This window comes from Mesoplodon mirus (assembly GCF_964341445.2).
Source record: "Mesoplodon mirus genome assembly, chromosome: 7".
Taxonomy (NCBI): domain Eukaryota; kingdom Metazoa; phylum Chordata; class Mammalia; order Artiodactyla; family Ziphiidae; genus Mesoplodon; species Mesoplodon mirus.
The window spans coordinates 71,322,147-71,343,484 of NC_138983.1; the positions used below are offsets into that span (position 1 = coordinate 71,322,147).

Consider the following 21,338-nt stretch of genomic DNA (forward strand, 5'->3'; position numbering starts at 1 on the left):
ACCAGGCTAAGGAGTTGGGAGGAGGTTCCATCGTCCTGACATTCCAGGCAAAAAAATAGCATTCACAAAAGCATGATGGGGGCTCCCCTGGTGGCACAGTGGTTGAGAGTCCACCTGCCGATGCAGGGGACGCGGGTTCGTGCCCCGGTCTGGGAAGATCCCACATGCCGCAGAGCGGCTGGGCCCGTGAGCCATGGCCGCTGAGCCTCCGCGTCTGGAGCCTGTGCTCTGCAACGGGAGAGGCCACAACAGTGAGAGGCCCATGTACCGCAAAAAAAAAAAAAGCATGATAGGGTGAGGGTACTTGTGTTTGGAAAGCTTCAGGTCTTTGAGTGTAGCTGGGGCTCGAGCGTACGGAAGAGATTGTCTAAAGCTAAGTTGAATGGGTTAAGTCCAAGACCAATTTGTGAAAGTCCTTATATGACATACTGTTACGGGCAGAACTGTGCCCCCCTACACCCCCAAACTCCTATGTCGAAGTCCTAACCCCCGGTATCTCAGAATGTGACTGTAATTGGAGATAGGGTATTACAGAGATAATTAAGTTAAAATGAGGTGATTCAGGTGGTCCCTAATCCAGGGTGACTTGTGTCCTTATAAGAAGAGGTAATTACAACACACACACATACACAAAGGGAAGACCATGTGAAGACACAGGGAGAAGGCAGCCATCTACCAGCCAAGGAGAGACTTCAGAAGACAGCAACCCTGCTGACACCTTAATCTCAGACTTCTAGGCTCTGGAACTGTGAAAAAACAATTTCTGTTGTTTAAGCCACCTATTCCATGGTACTCTGTTATGGCAGCCCTAGCCAATTGATACACATACCAAAGAGTGGGCATGGAGGGGGTGTATTCTAGGGACATTTTGGAGTCAGAATCAGGGAGGCTTGGGGAATGAGGCAAGGAGGGATGTGGGAGAGGGCAGAGCTAAGGGTGACTGAGGTTTTTTGCTTGTCTCCTGGGTGTGTGGTTAGTGGGGCTGGTAACTGAACTGCAGTGGAGGAATAGGTTGCATTGTCTGGTAGTCATTTCACATGTATCTTACCCCTCAGCAAGCTGGAAGTGCCTAGCGTGGGGGACTTCCTAGTGAAGGGCCAAGGTAGCATATTGCTTTTAGCGTCAGTGCAGGTTAAAGGGGATTTGGTTTAGTTAATTCATTTCATCCCTGGTATTATTAATTGTTCGATCGACAAAGATGGGATCTCTTATATAGCTCTGGGAAAAGGTTTACGAATTAAAAGTACATTGTCCTAGGCTTCCTTTCCCAGAGAATGTGGAATGTACAATATTTCCATCCTCAGACCGTTTGAGTGGAACTCAGTGGCTGAATTACCCCAGCAAGAGTCTCTAGGCAAGTAAAGCATATTTGTATATTATCTCTTTGAAAGTGGGATGGGACACAACCTCTGCCAGCTGTTTTTCTGTTGTTGTTTTTTTTTCTGAACCATTCTATTAATGCCAATCAGAGAGAGAAAATGATTAAATGTAATTGCATTTTGAGCATCAAAAAATAGATAGATAAATAATGAAGTCAGTGCAAGGCCTTGTCCATGACAGCAAGTAAGCAACCCTGAATAAACGCTCATTTTAAAGAACACCTTTTTGGGACTTGGAGCATAGAGAAACCCACGGTTTAGTCTAGTGTTTCATAATTTTTGTCAGTAGATATTCATTTGCTCTCATTTTCTGCAAATAATTGAGAAGTGCATGGTGGTGGGAGAAATGCCGTGGTTGTTAAAAGCAGAGGCGAGAAAATACACACGCTTGAGCCGTTGAGATCTCGCCGAGGAGGCAGAGGAAGACATTTTTAATTGGCTGCGTTTCATTCGTGAGGCTGGCAATCTGATGGAGGAGAAGTCTTAAGACAATTGCTAAACCTTAGGGAATTGTCCCAGAATAAAAGAAGATCATCCTCACGTTGTTTATAACACAGAAGCAAAGTCCACATTTTGTTGCCATTTCTGAGTTTTCACGAAATGTGTAATATTGCAAAGCCCATGATAAGGACAGAAGGATCAGCTCTTCAACAGTTTTATTAGTTTGATTTTCCTTTTAGAATTTGCTACCATGTTGTCTGTTTCCTCCGGGACCCCCTGTTTTCTTCTCCATTAGCGCTAACTAGAAAGAAGCTTAGCCAACAGATTCTAGAAGACTCCTTCCCTTTGCCCGTTGCTTCCTCCTCCTCCTCACTCTTTCCACAGCTGACACCAAAATTCGTTACATCCTCTGCACAATTTTTTTTAAACTATCTCTCTGTTTTTTTTGAAAATTTCCCCCTATTTGAAAGAAAAGATCCAGAGACGTACAAGTTACCACTTAAACTTTTATTTATGGCCTCTCCCACCACAAGTATCGTAAATAATAAAACATTTGTTATGGGTTAGGCTTCTAATAATTTTCTTCCAAAGATCTCTTCTAACTTCAGGTAAAGACTGTGATCACTTCTGAAGAGAAATACTGTCCAACTACCAACAAAAGGATGTTTGGGGAGGGGTTTCCATCTGGGTAGGATACTTGGCAAGTGCTTTAGGCCGATGAGAGCTGAGAAAAGATGCACTTTTCACTCTTTCTTTTCCACTTGATGTGTAAGGCCCCCAAACCCAATACCTGTAGGGCCAAAATTTTTGGCATAGCAAACTGTGAACGAGAGAGAAGAGGACAGGGGAGAGAAGGGGTTGGTCAGCACCATCATTTCAGTTCCCTCTGTCTGAGCTCAGTCTTTTACCTGGGAGAGGCATCCTTTTGACAAATGTGTTTGTAAGTTAACTTTTAAACACATCGAACTGTATTTATTTTAGATCTGCTAATAAAACTGTTCATACTCCTTTGCACTTCCCTAGGTGTGTTCAGAGACATTTTCTCATTGGAGTTGACATAATCTGGCTGCCGGCTGCCTGCCCAGCCTCATCCCCTCCCGCTTCCGCCTCCCTGCCTGCCCTTCAGATACACACAACTGCTTGCAGTTCCTGGAACGAGCCATGATGACCTGGCCTTGGTGCCTTTGCACTGCTCCTTGTTCCTGGAACGCCCCCTCCCAAACCCACGTTCACCCTTCAAGGCCCAGAGGAAGCTTCTCTTCTAAGAAGCTTTCCCGACACCCCCAGCCAATCACTTGCCCCTTTTTGCGCCCTGCATTGTGTAGCATCCTCTACTAGAGCTTGTAGCACTTGGGAATGCAGTTACTTCTCTATATTTGATCTCCCCACTGGCCGTGGCAACACTGTAGAATTTTATGGCCTGTGAATGCTGAGAACCCTCTGTACCCTCTACTGCCAGAAGAAGGCAGCCCCTGTCAGACAGTGCATCAGTTTCCATCCTGTCTCATCCTGGGAGAAGCTGGGCCACCTACAGTCTTAACTAGTAGCATCCTCCCCCTTGCCTCTCCCCAACTCTTAACACACACATTTGGAGATCCTGAGACACCATCATTGAGTGAAAGGGCGGGAGGGCCCCGCTGAGAAACAGAAGAGGCCTAGGAGAGGCTCTGAGGGTGAGGACACATTGCCCTGGCCCTAAAGCATCCCTTCTTCTTCATAGCATCAGGAAGGAGCTAAGCCTCTATTGACTCTCTGCAAGACAGAGGAATGATGGAGGCAGTTAGGGGCAGGGCTGTGAGGACCAGAAGGGAAGCCAGCTTGTCAGTTCGCTTTCTGTGATCACGAAGTGACACGCAACCTCAGAAACAGAAATGTCAGAAAGGAAGGAGGGAGAGAGCAAGGGAGGGAGGGAAGGGGGCTGGGAAAGAAGGAAGGGAGGGAGGGAGGAAGGAGATAGATGTGTCTTGATAAATTCAGGAGAGGCAGCACACAGTTCATCCGCACACCCCGCAACGCTGTCACCCTTATCTGCCAGTCAAGTGAACAGTGTTAAGGTCTTTGAAAGGGAATGTGATGTTTTTGTCCAGACCTAAGGCCTCTTCCAAGGCCAGTCAGGACACTGCTTCCTCCTTGTCCTCTCTCCCCTCAGGTGCTCAGGAACCACTGGGCATCTATAAGTATCAGGTCCCCCCAGATGTCCCTATGGAGAGGACCAGAGCTGGGTCAGGCAGGAGGTTACTTTCCCTTAGGTGGCTTTGCTCCCCATCCTGCGAGCTCAAACCTGGCTCAGGCTGAGAAGCCATGCCTCCGGGCAGACACAAGCCTCTCGGCAGGAACACAACTTCCCCTGCCAAGAACCCTCCCTGGGAAAACATCTCAAGAGAGTCTCTGGAACCACTCACCTTTGCAATAAAGTTCCCCATCTTTGTCAGTAACGTTCGTGGACTCTAGACTCTTCCCACAGATAGCACAGCGAAAACAGGTCTTGTGCCAAGGCTGCAGGGCACAGGAGAACAGGCAGGTAGATATTTAATAGGGCAGGCAGGGCATTTATTTCCGTGTTAAGTCCCCTTACCAGCAACATGTAAAGGCGTGCCCTTGTCTTAACCGTTCACCCACCTAATTGGCCCCCGGAATAATTATTCTGGCTATGGGCTTGGCCAGCGATTCTTAGGACCCCTAAAAATGAGTAGATCAAGGTGATTTCCATATGTATTCCTTCAGAACAGACTAAATAGAATAGGGCTTCCCATTTCTAGAAGATCCAAAATACTGAAGAGAGGGGAACTGGGACTTGAGGCAGTGGGTAACATATTGAATATAAAATGAAAAAAGAAAAAAGGTGAAGAAATGGGCAATCATCCAGGGAATTCAACTTCATTTTAACTCTTTGTGTATTCTTTTTAATTGAAGTATAGTTGATTTACAATGTAGTAGTTTTGGGTGTACAGCAAAGTGATATATATATATACTTTTTCATTATAGGTTATTACAAGATACTGAATATAGTTCCCTGTGATATATAGGAGGTAGGTCCTTGATGTTTATCTACTTTATATATAATAGTGTGTATGCATTAACCCCCAACTCCTAATTTATCCACCCCCCACTTCCCCTTTGGTAACCATAAGTTTGTTTTCTATATCTGTGACTCTATTTCTGTTTTGTAAATAATTTCATTTGTATCATTTTTTTAGATTCCACTATAAGTGATATCATATGATATTTGTCTTTGTCTGACTTACTTCACTTAGTATGATCATCTCTAGGTTCATCCATGTTGCTTTAAATGGCATTATTTCATTCTTTTTTATGGCTGAGTAATATTCCATTGTGTGTGTGTGTGTGTGTGTGTGTGTGTGGTATATATATCACACACATATATATAGCACACACACATATATATACACCACATTCTTTTTTTAAATTTTTTTTGGCCACACTGTGTGGCATGTGGGATCTTAGTTCCCTGACCAGGGCTCGAACCTGCACCCCCTGCAGTGAAAGCATGGAGTCCTAACCACCGGACTACCAGGGAAGTCCCTATACACCACATTCTTTATCCATTTCTCTGTTGATGAACATTTAGGTTGCTTCCATGTCTTGGCTATTGTAAATAGTGCTGCTATGAACATTGGGGTGCATGTATCTTTTCGACTTAGAATCTTCATCTTTTCCAGATACATACTCAGGAATGGGATTGCTGGATCATTTGGTAACTCTATTTTTAGTTTTTTAAGGAACCTCCGTACTGTTCTCCATAGTGGCTGCACCAGTTTACATTCCTACCAACAGTGTAGGAGGGATCCCTTTTCTCCGCACCCTCTCCAGCGTTTATTATTTGTAGCCTTTTTGATACTCTCCCTGTATTTCTGATGGAAGAGAGTTGCGTGGCTTGGATCATCCAGAAGACTGTCTGCCTTCTTCATATCTGCATGTCTTCTAGGCACAGCCCAGGGTCCTCACCTGTATTTAAATGGCCAGTCCTGGGGTGGAGACCGCCCCTATATTTGGAGTCAGACACTCTCCGTGGCCTTCCTCCCCCTACTTAGTATAAACAGGATTTTTGTCTTTCTTCAGGATCAGATCCTTTGGTGAACACCCTGGCTTCAGGCCTGAAACTGGAGCTTGTAGACAAGTGTGTGTTACTGTCTCAGACATCAGATGACTTTCCCGATTGCCAGGACATTTGTGAGCGAGGATGCTTCTCACTGCTGTGGGGTGTTTGCTCTGTGCCTCAGTGTGATGCCAATAGCAGGCTGAGTTATGCAGTGGTGACAGCTCCCAGGGCTGACACTTTTCTGGAAGGATTGTGGACACAGGATAGGGGAGCCTGTGTGCCTTTGTTTCTCCAGAGCTCCTAGCTGGGTGCCTCCCCTAGTGGGTTAACGCTTATTGCATCAAATTCCATCCACCAGTTCCAGTTTCCTAGGGCACTGCAGGGTGACAGTCACAGCCCGGGAAAGTGGGTAAGGATAGGTGGCTCCTAAGTGGTTCCTGGGAGCTAAGGAGGGTCTGGCCTCCACCTGCCCTCAGTTCCTACTTTCTTCTCTCATTCCTCCCAGCATCCCATCTGACTCATATAGAAGTCCTTACCTTGCCACCTCCCATCACCTTCTCAGCAGCATAGACTGACTTTCTGCATCGAGGGCACTTCTCTGACTCTCCGAACTTCGAAGTGAACTTGGAAGGGTTGCTGGTGGTGGCAGAGCGTGCCGGCTTTGGGGACCTGGTGGAAATTGACGAATGAATGAAACCTATAGACTTCCCTTGGCAAACAGTACTAGCTGTATGACTTTGAGCAAGTTACTTAACTTCTCTGTGCCTTAGACGCCTCATCTGGAAAGTGGGGATAGTCATAGTACCTTCCTCACAGGGTTGTTGAGAAGGTTAAATGAGGCCACATGAGTAAAGCACTTAGAACGGTGCCTGCCTGGCCTGTTGTAAGGGCTAAGGAATGTTAGCCAGAATTTACTTACCTCTTTCCTTTCTGTTGTAAAGCACTTCACAAGTGTTCCACGTATGTTAGCTTGTATAATTACCCTTGTCTCGTTGTTATATTGCTGTGATTGTTCGTTTAGGGTTTTCTATACCATCTTGAAACCCACGGGTCTGCTTTCCAAAATGAGTAAAAATATTACAGGGCAAGATGGGATCTTGACAGTTGATACTAAACAAACCATAGTCCAATGAGCTGATACTTATCACAATTCAAATTGTCACCCTGCATCCAAAGGTCCCCTGTCCTCTTGAGAGCAAAGTCTAAGAAAGAGGCACAATAATAACCCTGTGATTCCATATCTTTTGGCGTTTCCTTGTACGTTTATCGTTTGAGCCTCACCATAACCCTCTAGAGTAGGCAGGGCTAGCTGGAGGAGAGCATGGGCCAGAGGGGTAAGTGCCCAAGGTTAGCAGCTCATAACTGGTGGAGCTGGGATGAAACCCAGGTCTCCAGACTCTTCCTGGCTGTGCAGCACCACAGGAAAGCCCTAACGTAGAAGAGTGAGCTTTGGGTAATGTGAGACAGAGAATGCAGCTGGTATCATCTTTCTTTTTAAAATAGCATCTCCGGTTGGGATTGAGTAGTGAGAAAAATTTATATGACTAATCACACATCCCTGCAGTTTTCCAGGCTCTACCATGGGCTACTCTCTTTGGAAGGGACCAGATGACTCTTCAGATGCTCTCACTATTCTCTGGGGGACACTGCCTCAGTTGGGCTGGGCCTTTCTGCCAGTCCCGCCACAGAGCTGAGCCCGGGTACCAGCTGGCCAGACAGCAGCTGCAGGCCAGTGACTGTCAGTCTATATACTCTGTTTTGGGCTGGAGGTCAGCATGATCATCAAGTAGAGCAGACTGGTAGATGGAGGTGGCACAGTGTGAAATCCTGGCTTCCCTAGGATAATGTTGGGGAAACCTCAACATTGTATTGGCAATAGGCAGCAAGGGAGACCTACAGAAAGTTATAATTGCTACTCCTGAGGCACAGCCCATCCCCACAGAGTCACTCCCCACTGCGATGCAGACGTTAGTCATCTTACAACCCAAGGGAAGAAATCTTTCAGTGACAAGCGCACAGAGGATGGCCATTGCGTCCCTGCCATATTTATGTGATTTACACAAAAATGCTCAATGAGGAAGAAAAGAGACTCCATGCAGTTTTGCAAAGGTCAAACAATAGAACATCTGTACATCCTGGGTTTTCTCTTGACATGCAAACCAAGAGCCATGGTGTAAAAGTAATTGCCCTTTTGAAAGGCAGATAATTTAAAGAGAGTCTTCGGAGAGATGACACATTGTTAGAACTTGGTCAGACTGAGTATTCCTATTGTTGGCAAGTCAGCAATAGAGTCCATTCTCCCACTTCTAGAAAACGTTGCCATGGGAACAGAATGAACTGTCCTGATAGCTGGGGCTCTACGGGCTGGGAGAAGCGGGGCAGTAACTCACTGTTGGAACTGGAGGCCCAGGTGTTCACCCGTGTCCGTGCTGAGGCAGCCGGCGCCTTGTCCATACCCGATCCCCTTGGGGCCGTACCTGCGCCCGTAGCAGACCTTACAGTAGATCTCCGACTCGTGAGCTGCCACTGTGGTGCTGTCCAGAGCCTTCCTGCAGGCCACTGTTGAGGAAAGGATGGTCAGGGGGTTAGCGTTGAGATTCCTCCCCCCTTCCCTGCACCCCCAATACCCTGACTGGGGCCAAGGGACTCAGCACAAGGACCCCCCGCCCCCTAGCCAAGAACACTTTGATTCCTGACCAGAGCATCTGTCCTGAGTCGTAGATTCCAAGGCAGTCCTGTTTCACAGATGTGGAAATTGGAGCACAGAGAAGGGAAGTAATGTTTTCAGTGGTACCCAGCTAGAAAGAGGTGGAGGCCAGGACTGGAACCTGGTGTGTGAGTTTGGACCAGCTAGGAATATTGTTCCTGAATGGGGACAACCTGCACTCCTGAGTGTCTCACCACAAATGACATCAGGAAGTGTGAGTGTATATGTGTGTGGGTGAGTAGGGGGTGAGGGGCTGAGGCAGGGGAGGAACTTATTTTTTTCTTAATCATATCAGAATCAGCATTGAGCAGTTTCTCTACTTAAAATGGATTTTGAAAAGCACTTTGATATATAAGGAGATAATTACGGCTGAGACTTCTTTTGATCCACTTCTGGAAGCAGGGGACGCAATGAAGACCTGCTGTTAGGCTTATATTGGCTCAAGCCCCTTGGTTACTGTATATCACCTAATGTAAAGTATCCCCCATACTTTACCCTAGTATAGTTATTATACACATATTGTGTATATACGTTATACATAGTATGTAAGACAATCCCCTATTTTTCCAAAGAGAAGATTAATAGAAAATCTTCTATTAATTAGATTTTTCTATTAATAGAAAAATTTTTTGCCAGCTTGAATAAGTAAACGTTTAAGGATGTAAATGAAAGTGTCAAATACCTGCTTGTAACATTTAATTTAATAATATAAATCAACAATATATAGATTTGGAGATGTTAACTTTTTTCTAATCTGACACAAATTCAGGAAACAATTGTATCCAAATTATTCCTCTGCATCTTCAACATCAGCATCTCCCTTCTCAACAGTGTCTTTCTGAGGCAGCTGACCCAGCTCTCCAGAGCAGCTCATCCCCACTTCCGTCTGTGTCTTTTAGAGGCAGCCCTGTTTACCTGAGAAGGAGGCTGTCACCTGGAAATTGTATCTCAGCAAGAAGTACCTATTAGCAATAATATTAGGGCAGCATTAAAAAGTATGTAGGATCTCCACAGCCTAATACCTTGCTATATCGCTTTGTAATGATGATCCTTAAAGATTGTTTAGGGTGATACTTAGTGCTTGTAATAGTGAGGTCATATCCCCAGGAATAATAATATATGGGCATTCCATTTATTTGCCTCCTTTTTAAAAAAACAGTTCCATCAAGTGACCCCTATAAGCAATCCAGCTTTGAATGAAGTTGTTTCAGGCTAATATGCCTTTCTCAAGTGGTTATTTATTTTTTTTAAAAAAAAGTGTTATTGAATACAAGAGTGGGAGAAGAAGATAAGGTTGTAGATGAGGTGGGATTGGCCAGAGGTTGGTGGTTATGTGGCTGGGGAAACAGGCGTATGGGAGTTCATTAAATAATTATGTCAATATTGTTTGTAAGAATTTCTATTAAAAAACAGTTTAAATAAATGGAGTAATTGAGAGACTGTCCTGTAGCATGAGAGACTTTATAAGACTCTGAAGCCAAGGCAAACCCTTTTTATGAGGAATAATTTTGGGGGGAATTCGCCTTATATTTGGGCGTGTAAGGTATATACCTGTCTCTGCCCTTCCTGTAGCTGTCAGTTACTAATCTCCAGAACAACTTGGTGTTTTTTTTTTGGGGGGGGGGGGGTTTTCAGAACAACTTGTTGACTGTTCATTTATGTTCTATACTCTGAGTTCTTTGAGGGCAAAACAGTTTTAATATCCCCAGAAGGTAGCACAGAGCCTAGCCCAGAGTTAGTCCTCCATAAACATTTGTTGAGTGAATGAATGAATGAATGAACGCATGCATGCATGTGTGAATGAAGATCAGTGACTTGTCCACGATTATACAGTGGTAAATTGCAGAGCCATGACTGGCCTCAGGTCCTTTGACTCCTACTCCAGTGCTCATTCCCATCATTCCAGGACTGCCTATACCTTGTCTTGTCCTGGCCAATGCTATGGCCACTCCCTGGCTTCTGACTAGCTTTCACACACACAGGCACAGCAGAGCTGTGCTGTGTAATACCGTAGCCACTCATCCACCACATGATGTTATTATGTGTATATTGGTGACATGTTGAAATTATAATTTTTTGATATATTGGGTTAAATGTTTTAAAATTAATTTCACCTGCTCCTTTTCACCTTTTTAAAAATAAGTTTACTAGAAAATTTACGTTTCCATATGTGACTTGCATTATATATCTTTTGGACAGCACTGGTAGGGGGGTTAAGATTTGTCTAGAAGTTTGGAGAACACTGGCCAGGAGACAAACTAAGGTAGACTCTGCCTCTCTGAACTCTATTTCCAGCAACTACAGGTTGACCTGTGGACAGACCACTGTTGTGACGATGCTACAGAAAATCACGCTCCTCTCCAGGATCCTTCTGTCCACCACTGCAGAAACCTGTACTGCTCAGACCCCCATCCCACCCACAGGCTCTAAGGAGAATATCCAGGGGTTGAAAGGGATGCACCAGCAAATGCTCACATCGTTCTTCCATGGCTCCGATAAACAGGGCATCCTCCTGCTGCCTGGGAAAACAAGACACCCCTCACCATGGAAAGCATCCCCACCGTTGCCTGTTCCCACTCAGACATCCAAGTTGATGAAAGGAGAATAAAGGCCTAGAAAACTGGATCTCAGATGAAGAAACCCAGCTTTCTTCTTACAACAACTTGTGTGGCAGGTATAACCATCTCTGTTTTATAAATGGGGAAATTGAGGCTCACAATGGTGACTTACCCAAGGTCACACAGTTAAAGTGCATGGTAGAGCCCATACTCAAACCCTAGTCATTTTCACTCCAACTCCAGTGTTCTTTCCAATATTCCTTTCCCCCACTCTTTTTAAAGAACACTAGCTGTATTTGGACAAAAGCCAGAGGGTTATGGAACGAACTCTCTCGAGCAATGACTTCTGGATCATTGTGATGATAATGGTGCATCTGATGAATGTGTATGATGGCTTAAAAAGAATTACGCATCATTAAAACCTAAAACATTAGTAAATCCACACACCCAATCACTCACAGCAGTTTCCCCCTATTCCTTGGTGAGAATTATGTTTGTTGTGGGAGGTAAGGGATAGTGGAAACGCCTGCAGCAGAGAAAGTGCTACTATTTCTGGAGGATGAAGTGTCTCCATGCCCTAACAGATGGAGCTCAACCCTTGAAGTTCTGTTTGAAACAGCTTGAGGCAACGTGATGCCTTGCGGCTGCTGGGCTGAGACATGAGGGCGGATGGGTCACGAAGGGTTGGGGAGCGCGCTTCTGCGAAATGTCCAGTAAAGCTAACCCGTAAGCCAGACCTACTGGAGGGGAGCAAAGAAGGCAAGTGGCCAAGACAGAACTGCTCTCCTAAAATAGGATTAAGCTGCTAGGAAACTCTAGAATGCAGTCGTGTTGAAGAGACTGGACTGGGAATCTGAAGGTACAGACTCTGCTCCTGGCTCTGTTGCAGATGCCAGTGACCCAGGCGTAGAGATGAGAAATGACTTGTCCAAAGTCACATGAGTTGGGTAGAGCCTGACTCCCAGGTGGACCATGGGGTTTTAAATGTCCCCCTAGTTTTGACATTTGTGAAACTATGTCCAGCAGGGGACGGTAAAGATTCCCCTCGTCAAGTTGAGGGTGCCCCAAATGCTTCCCTTTCCGACGCTTCCAGAATTGTCATCTGTTGCCCACCCCCAGCCTGACACAGGTTCTTTCTTAGGAAAGACCAGTTGCAGCTGGCTTCGGTGACCGCTGGCCTGTGGGGACAGCACAACAAGCCAAGTCCATCCTGGCTGCAGATAAGTGATGGCTTTCTTTCTCTGCCAGGTCACACTTTGTAAATGTCGCCACTGGGTCAAGTTTTCACCACTGGGAGCTTGTTCTGACTTTGAGCTTCAGGGAAACGGCCTCTGAGCCGGACAAGTGGTTGGAGAGGGGGTGCTCAGGAGAGCACCATCCCTTCTTTAGGTGGGGCCCCAAAGTGATATTCCTAACAAGTTCCCAGGGGATGCTGATGCTGCTGGTCCCCAGACCATACTCTGAGAACTACTGATACACAGTATCTGTGACTAAGTGTGAACTTCGAAGTGCTGAGGGGCCGTCATGGCGTTCACCCAACTCACTGCAGTGGAAACAGGTCTTGTGGAAACTCCTTCCATTGCACTGGATTTCTTCCGCATGGTAGACGGTCTTTTCACAGGCTCCGCATTTCGCTCCTCCGCCCCAGTTTGGCATCTTGAAGACTCTCTGGTCAAGGTCAAGTCTAACAGGACATAAAGCAAATACCCTAAATTTTGGCAACCTCCACAGTGAGCCAATCCCAATCGACATATACACACTAATATGTATAAAATAGGTAACTAATAAGGACCTACTGTATAGCACAGGGAACTGTACTCAGTATGCTGTAATGGCCTATATGGGAAAAGAATCTAAAGAAGAGTGGATATATGTATATGTGTAACTGATTCCCTTTGCTGTACACCTGAAACTAAGACAACACTGTAAGTCAACTATACTCCAATAAAAATTAAAAAATAAATAAATAAATAAAAAGAGTGAACCAATCCCTAGTAGTGCTCTGGTCTGAAGACCAGGATCCAGCCCCAGTTTGTTGGTGGTTCATTCATTCCTTCAGCAAATGGTTATTGTGTGTAAGTCATTGGATAAGCTCAGACACTCAGAGCAAGCTCTGAGCAAGTCACTTTACCACTGTGGGACTCAGTTTCCTCTTTTGTTAAATTTCAATAGCCCCTGCTCCTATGTACCTCACAGGGTCCTTAGAAGGAATGGATAAGCTAGTTCTGTGTATCTGAAATTGTATGCAAATATTCAGTATGGTTATTTTCTTCCACCTAGGGTTTTAAAAATTATTCCATCAGAAGTGGGAATAACCTGTGAAAATGGTATTCTTATCTAGCTCAGTTCTTCTTGAGTCACCTTGGATCTTGTTAAGATGCAAATTCTGGTTTGGTAGATCTGGGGAGAGGCAGGAAATTCTGCACTTCTAAGACTCCAAGCAGGGCTGATGCTGCTAGGAGGGCACCACCCTTTGGTTAGCAAAGCCTTGGCTAATCTTGCTGATAAAAATACATAATATATAAAAACTCTATTCAGATGTATTTCATCTATCCATTAATTCCTTTTTAAGAAATATCATTGCCCAGGCAATGAGCTATGTTGGCACTGTACTAGATCAGTGGTTTGGAAACCTCCTCCTGCTTTCAGGGCTACCAGCAACTTGCCATGTGCATCAAGATGAACTTCATAGCTTCTATTTACCTCTGTTTTCCCACCTATGATATGAAGAGGGTCATTCTTTTCCTTGTTGCTTCACAGTGGTGTTTAGAGGATGTGCAGGAAGGTACTTGTCAGAGCTCACAGGGACAGGTGTGATCACAGGAGCCAGGTGATGCCCCTGCAGGCCCTTCCACACCCTTCAAGCACCCTCTGCTGTCAGAAGCTGCTGCTAGCCAGCCCCAGGCCATCCTTGTCTCCCCACTAGAGAATTATGTTTGAGAGATACTAGGCAAGGAGGGACATCAAGAAACTTTTTTCTCTTTCCGTCTGTGTCTGTCTGTAAGTATGAATCCAGTTTTCAGTTTCCCCAGAGTGGAACTAAAATAAGCCATCAGTACTCAGTGAAATCTGAAATCCTGCCAGTCCCAGGGGGGCTGAATTTTCTCTGGGATCCTTTGGTTTCTAAGAAGACTGGTGTGTCATCTTGTCATTGACACCAAGCACTATCAGACAATTCCAAGTGGCTGCCTCTGACCTTCTCTTTCCCTTCTGGGAAGCTAGTCACCTTCTTATTATAAGTTGGCAATTAACACTAAGCCTCCTGGGTCACCTGGTCTGGATTGTGTCTCCCAGCCTCGTAAGAAAGACAGGTTTTGCTAAGAAACAGAAGGTAAATAGCAAACAGACCATAGAAACCAATACTAGGACCAAAGGGAAACTTTCCACCTAAATGTCCTGCAAGGAGATTTTCCTGCTTCCAAAAGCAGGTTAGGTTAGCCAGGAACATCCTACCCTTCTCAGAGAAGCAGATTCTTCTTTTCATTCAGTAAAATCTTAGAAAATAAGTTTTTTAAAAGGAAACATTTAGTGCTACTATTTCTAGAGTTCAGATTGTTTAGTTTAATAGGAAGAGTAATGGATTTTGAATTGAAAGGCTTGGGATCAAGTCTGCATTCATTCATTCATTTATTCATTTAATCACCATGCATTTACTACCTACCTGTCATGTGTCAGACACTGCACTAATTACTCGGTGAGGAATGAAGGAGGGGAAAGCTTATAAAAATGGGTAATTTGTGTCCTGTCCCCTAGCCTTGAGAAGCCTACATTCTAGTGAGAAAGATAGGCAGGAACCAGAATACTCTGTACCAGAAAAGAGGCTTATGAGAAGTGCTATGAAAACTCAAAGGAGGGCATGGCTACCGACATTTAGATTAGGGAGGAAAGCAGTGAGTTGTTGGAGGATCACAGAAAACATCACATCTAAATGGGGTTTTGAAGGGTGAATAAGAGTTCACCAGATAGAGAAAAGGGAAAAGGACATTTCAGGCAGAGAAAAGAGCACACAGAAAGGCATGGAGAACTTAATATGCCCTAAAAGAGCCCAAATTGTTTATTTTTTACTTTCAGGGGCAGAATAGATTTTCAAGATTTCCATCTCATGTACAAACAAGATGAGGCATAAAAAGTAGACATTTGGGGGTAATTTTTTACCCAACTTCTTTTTCAAAGATCCACCCTTCTCTGACTAAAGATGGTATGTTTTTTTGGAAAAGGGTAGAATCATAATTTTCTTCGTGTTCATTTTGGTCCTGAGTTTCAACATAATATAAAATAAAGGAGAAATGCAATATATATCCAGGAATGTGACAGTGACACTTGTGAAATTAATGATGTGAAAATTTTCAATGAAAACAACCCCAGGTCAAATTTCTCATTTCAAATCTTCAATGGAGATTTCATTGGCATGTCCTGCAAGTTAATGGAAAGAGATATGCTTCTTAGGGTCGTGTGTGTGTGTGTGTGTGTGTGTGTGTGTGTGTATTCAGCAATCGTCCACACATGATACTTTCCAAAGTGCGTATAAGATTACAGATAATAGCTTTTTCACAAGGTAATGGAGCCTGGCACAGGTTGTTATTAAGTGATCATAAATATCTGACATACATTTATCAGGACTTGAAACTCAAAATAGAAATCCATAAGCATTCAATTAAACAGGTGCTCAGTTCCACTTCTAAAGATGGTAATGTAGCTATGGGGGCCTAACACAGACGACGTCTCTGATTTCTTCTTCAGATGCTCAAAGGCCAAAAGGCAGCGTGTGTTGTAAAGCATCCTGAATTGGAAGACACAGGTTCTAATCTTGACCTTGCGGCCTTAATGTGGGTCAGAAATGATGATAATATTATGTCCTGCACTTTCCTCACAGGATCACTGTGAAGGTCATGGAAAGATGATGGAATTTAAAGCAGCACTGAGAAGCTGTTCAAAGGTAAGTCATTGTTATTCACTTTATTTCAGTTTACTCAAATAGTGCCGATCTGCTAATTAACTCACTATATGATTTGAAAGCACATGTAGGTCCTGGCTTACGTATCTAACCTTCTCAGCCTCCTGCATTGCTTTGGAATTCCTGTGTCTCAACACTCCCCTAGCCAGGCCTGGAATGCGAGTTTACGCTGGCAAGATACCAAGGGGTGGGCCATTTGTTTATCAGCGTTGCCTGGCACAGGCAAGGGTCATTGAAGGTGGGACGCCAAATATAGGCTTGCCCGTCACTCAGCCCCATTTGTCACCTGGATCACAGTCTCCATCACATCACCTGGCACTACTCCCTGGGCCAGTCCCAGAGATGGCTGTGTTGTCAGAAAGTCGTGTGTCAGGACTGAAATGGGAGACAGTTGAATTTAGGAGGATGAAACAGAGTGCAGGACCCTGTGATGTCAACTAGGGAGAGGGTGGACTCCAGACTTTTAGATACCAGATCCCAGTGAGAGACTTACCTGGGTGGATTTCATAACGAATAATGCTGTGGAAGAGATTATACTGGGAATGTGCTATAGTAGGGGCTGGAGGAGGCTGTAAACCAGATGCAGGAGGCCAGAGTTCTAGTTCTGTCTTGCCTCTTCAAAGCCGTGTGATCTGAGAAAACCATGCAGGCTCTCTGAACTTCAATATCCTCTCTATAAAACAGGCATAATTGTCCCATCTATTTCACTATTGCTGGGAGGACGGTAGCTGTTCGAGTGAGTAAAATCACTTTGTAAACTGCAGAGTGTTATAAAATGTAAGAGCTAATGAGTTCTGCCACAACTCTAAGTTGTCACGTATCAGTCTGAATTTTTAAAAGTATAACTGTACTGTGTAACTTGGGCACATTCTTCCTAATCCAACACTCTGTTTTTCTTTTTTTAAACTACCAACTGTGGAGCTGAAAGGTGATACCTTAGGGCAAAAGTGGATGGTGTAGATAAAATGGGTGCTCAGTGATTCTGTTCTTTCTTTGTTAGGGGTCCATTAAAGAACCAGGGAGGGAACCTTAGGCTATGGCTTTGAGCAGAGACCTCCAGCGACAATGCTGTTTTCATCTCAGTGTTGGTTTATTTGGTTGTCCTATTAGGTGCCTGATTCCACATAGTGAGTTAAATTGTCTACACTGACTGAGGCAAAGATTTTGGATCATAGAAACACATATCTGGAATCTAAGTGATAATCACAATTATTACTAATATAATAATATTGTTATTAAAACCATAGCGTCTGATGCCCAGCCTTTGGGCCAGGCCCTATGGTAAATCTCATTTAAGCTTCACAGGAACTCTTCAAGGTAGGTGCTTTTACAAAATTCACTTTAGAGATGGAGACATGAAATCTCAGGGAAATTACATTGCCCAAGGTCACATGGCTAGTATGTGTCACATGGCTAGGTTGGAATTTAGGTCGCTCTGACTCCAAAGCTGTGTCCTTATGTTAACATTAGCTTCTATTTATTGTTTACTATGTGACAGTTGCTATACATATACTATCCTTAAATACAACAGCCCTGCGTAGCAAATTTTGTGATCCCCATTTTGCAGATGAGAAAAATGAGGCTCAGAGGGCTTAAGTGACTTGTCTGAGGTCCCACCACCAGTAAGCGGCAGAACCACAATTCAAACCCCAGTTTAAGCTGGCTCTGTGTCCCATGTTCCTGCTTACAACACACTCGAGAGGGGACAAGGGTCAGCACCTCCATTAACCAACCTTCCCAGCTTATGGGAATTGGGATCGGATTGACCCATTGTCTCTCCATGGGACAGAGAGAATACTCATAGGTGGGAGTAAAAGAGGGAGATGGAATTCAGTTCAGTAAAATAAAAGACTTTCTAAGAGTCAGTGCTCTTCACACATGGAAAGGGCTCCTTTGGGGCTGGAGAGTTCTTTCTCACTATTGAATTAGCTTGGCAGGGGATGGGTGTCCAAGTGGCTGTAAAGTAGTGAAGCCCCCTTCAAGGGTCCTTCAAGCCCTGAGACAGGTTTAGGGATTTGATCGGTGACTGGAGCCTCACCTTGCAGAAAAGCTGCCCAGTAGTGTCTCCTCTCAAACACTGCCTCTTCTCTAGTCTCTTAATCCAGGTAAAACAGATGGTGTGGGGAAGCATGGGCTTTGGAAAGAACCAAGCCAGGTTTCAAAAAGCACTATCTGTTCAACCTTGGGCAAATTACTCAAAATCTTTGAGCCCAGTGTCGTCATGCACATAAAGAGAGAATGAGAAGACTTGTCTTAGAAGGTTATTTTCAGTTAAATAAGATAATAATAATAGCTAAGATGTTATACATCAATGCTTATACATAGCAGGTGTTTAATAATTTTAGTTGCTTTCATTATTACTGTTATTATTTTATCTCCAAAATGGTTTTAAAATCCATTTTCTTAAAACAAGTAAATCTTTCCAACTCTTTCTCCATGGCCCTTCTCTTCAGACTGTGAACCAACTCTGTTTCTCAGCCTTGAGAGTGTGCTGTACCCAAGAACAGATGCAGCCAGGCCAGGGAGAGAGTCAGCCTCCTTGGGGGGATCAGGGTACCTGGCACCAGGGACAGCCCATCAGGCAGGGTCCTGAGCCTGTGCCCCGGGACACCCGCTTGCTCACTTTGGCAGCTCTGGTGCCTACCACCAGCTGACCTCTCTGGTGCTCTGGACTTTGAAGGGAAGCAGTGAACCCAGACAGAGTCACTGTGGCCCAGGGAGACCATGGCCTTCAGCTCCCCGGTGTAGGACATTCAAGGTCAGCGGCTTCCTCCTAACCTTCTGAACAGATATATGAAGTCCCCCTTTCAGAGGCCCTTTCACAAAGCCTGGGGAGATAGGTTGCTTAATCCCAGCACAGAAATAAACCCAGCTCTCATCCCTTTAAAATTCAGAGTAGACACACCTGCCCCTTAAACTAAGGCTGTAATGCACAGGTCATATTATATCTTTCCTGAAATTGTCTCTGAGGTGTGGCTGACTTTTACTCTCAGAAACTCACTTTGTTCTCTCCTGGCCTTTATAAATGGTTTTTAAGACCACGTTGCGCCCTGGTTTACATCCTGGCTCTGCCACTTCCTAGCCGTGTGATCCTGAGTAATTACTTTGCTTCTTTGAACTTTCGTTACTTCCTCTGAAGAATGACTTCTTGCAGGACTTTTGGTGACAGTTAAATAGGCTAATTTTGTTCTGCGCCTGCACAGGGCAGTAAACGACCAACAAATCACGATCTACGCTTTCCCATGATGAGGTCCGTGATGAGGCTCCGAAAAGCTTCCATCTTCCTTGGTCCCAGTAATAAGACAATTATTGTCTCTTCTCCTGAATTCCTTCATCGTGATGAATAACTGCAGTTTTTCACATTTGAAGGCATCACATTTCTCTTTGGCCATGAAGGCCAACTCTGGATATAGTATTCCCAGACATCTGAGTGGCACACTTATGATTGGAGGTTTGCCTGCCTCAGGAGTTATATTCCCTGTGTGTTATATTCCTTGTCTGTGTCCTTCCTCTTGTAAAACAAATCAATCATCTAACTCCTGGTCAGCTTGTTATTTGCTCTGACCTTTGGACTTTTATCATCACATTTGTACTTAGCAGGAAATCCTCCTGCAGCCCATCAGGTTTGGCCCTGTGCCTTTTCTCCAAGGCCTTGAATATTTGTACAGTTTTATTAGACTTACAAAGTACTTTCTTATACTTTATCCCATTTGATTCTAACAAATCCCTTTGGGATAGGTGGCCTTACTTTAATTCTACTGTTCAGAAATGGAAACTCAGAGAAGTGATGTTCAGAGCTAGAATTTGAACTGCCTCTATGACTGATGCTCTTTGTTTTCTTCTATTTCCTTCTTCAAGTTCCCAGCATTTCTGAATTTGTATTCTACTGAGAGTCTGTCTCCACTTCTTCCAAGAAGTCCGTGGCAATTTGCCTGTTGAAGGATCCTGTTCGCTCTTTCCTTCTCTCTCCCCCTGCCCCCTGGCCTGCCCCCTCCATCTCCAGTGGATGGCTGCAGAGCACCTGTCTGCCCGCTGAGAGGGGGCAGAGCCTGAGGGTCGGCTGTACGCTCTGCCAACAGCCAGGGCTCATTTTATTTTTTATTTTTTTATGTTTTTTGACCATGCCGTTTGGCATGAGGGATCTTAGTTCCCTGACCAGGGATTGAACCCACGCCCCCTGCAGTGGAAGCGCAGCATCTTAACCACTGGACTCACAGGGAAGTCCCCCGGGCTCATTTTAATGACTGAGTTGTTCAGAATGGAACCAAAGCCAAGCCACAAGAATCCTGGACATTTTCTGGGTCAGAAAGCAGTTTTACATAAATTGTGATGAATTGGATGTACCCAGCATTGAGATTCAGTCCCCAAAGTCAACTGAGAACACAGGCTCTTCCCTATTTTCTTGTCCTGTCCATGTCGAAGCGCAACCTTCCCTGCATTAGTGATGCCTCTACTTCACACCAGTTCCGACATATGAGATGGTCAGTACAAGCTCATTGAATTTCATTGAGTTGTACTGCAGAGAGACAAGGTTCCTCAGACCTGTTCCCCAACCCCTTGTTCTTGAGCTGTTCCCCAGCTCAGTGAAGGGAACAGAAATTAGAGTCAGTGGCTTTGATCTGAAGGCAGCAGCTCCACTCAGACTATTGTTTAAAACCACTTCTTATTCTCAGTCACACTCGTGCCTGTCATTCACTGGGATGTAAAAAAAAAAAAAAAAAAAAAAAGTCCTTTACTGAAACCTAGAGGAAACACTGGGAATCACCCCTCAGCCCCAGCTGGGAATTATCTTCCCAGTAAACAGAGCTTTTAATGGGTTTTCAGTACAGCAATGTCTATTTTGGGTCTTGCTTTGATTAGTTTCAAATTATTAAAAGCAAGCCAGTTGCTGAACAACCTTGGGATATAAAGTCAATTTTAAATCAACAACTCCATTGAGTATTACCTATGTGAGAGACAGGGTAAGGTGAAATATAGACACCTGAGTCATGCACCCACACCTTTTGAAAAGAACAAATCCTTGTATTTTGCGCATTGGAAAGCTGGCTTCTGCTGTATCGTATCTATTGCAACCACTTTGTAACTGTGCAGTGCTTTACAGTTTAGAAAACTGTCACCACGTCCACATCCATCATTGCAGAGGAGACCAAGACCCTGAGGGCAGGAACTTTCTCAGAGTCACACATCCTTTCATTTACGTGGTCCTAGGACTAGAATGCAGGTCTTTTGACTAAGACGA

At 44.5% G+C, this 21,338-nt stretch overlaps 1 protein-coding gene and 1 long non-coding RNA gene across 4 annotated transcripts in view; one reads left to right on the forward strand and one right to left on the reverse strand.

The window, feature by feature from the left end:
- Positions 1–2,563: 2,563 nt before the first annotated feature.
- CSRP3 (cysteine and glycine rich protein 3) lies at positions 2,564–12,816 on the reverse strand (the record flags this gene model as incomplete). Its single annotated transcript, XM_082627939.1, has 5 exons — positions 12,690–12,816; positions 8,271–8,439; positions 6,417–6,549; positions 4,223–4,316; positions 2,564–2,640 (listed from the first exon to the last, which is right to left on the reverse strand). The coding sequence occupies exons 1-5, from the start codon at positions 12,799–12,801 to the stop codon at positions 2,564–2,566; spliced, it is 585 nt and encodes a 194-aa protein (XP_082484065.1). The 5' UTR covers positions 12,802–12,816.
- Positions 4,820–21,338, forward strand: part of LOC309807924 — a 41,221-nt gene continuing 24,702 nt past the window's right edge. For 2 of the 3 annotated variants that reach the window (XR_014294699.1, XR_014294700.1), the window contains exons 1-2: positions 10,877–11,261; positions 16,019–16,081. This is a non-coding gene — a long non-coding RNA (uncharacterized lncRNA). Of the gene's footprint in view, positions 4,850–10,876; positions 11,262–16,018; positions 16,082–21,338 lie in introns of those variants that run through there. The other variant, XR_014294698.1, reaches the window with a different exon arrangement.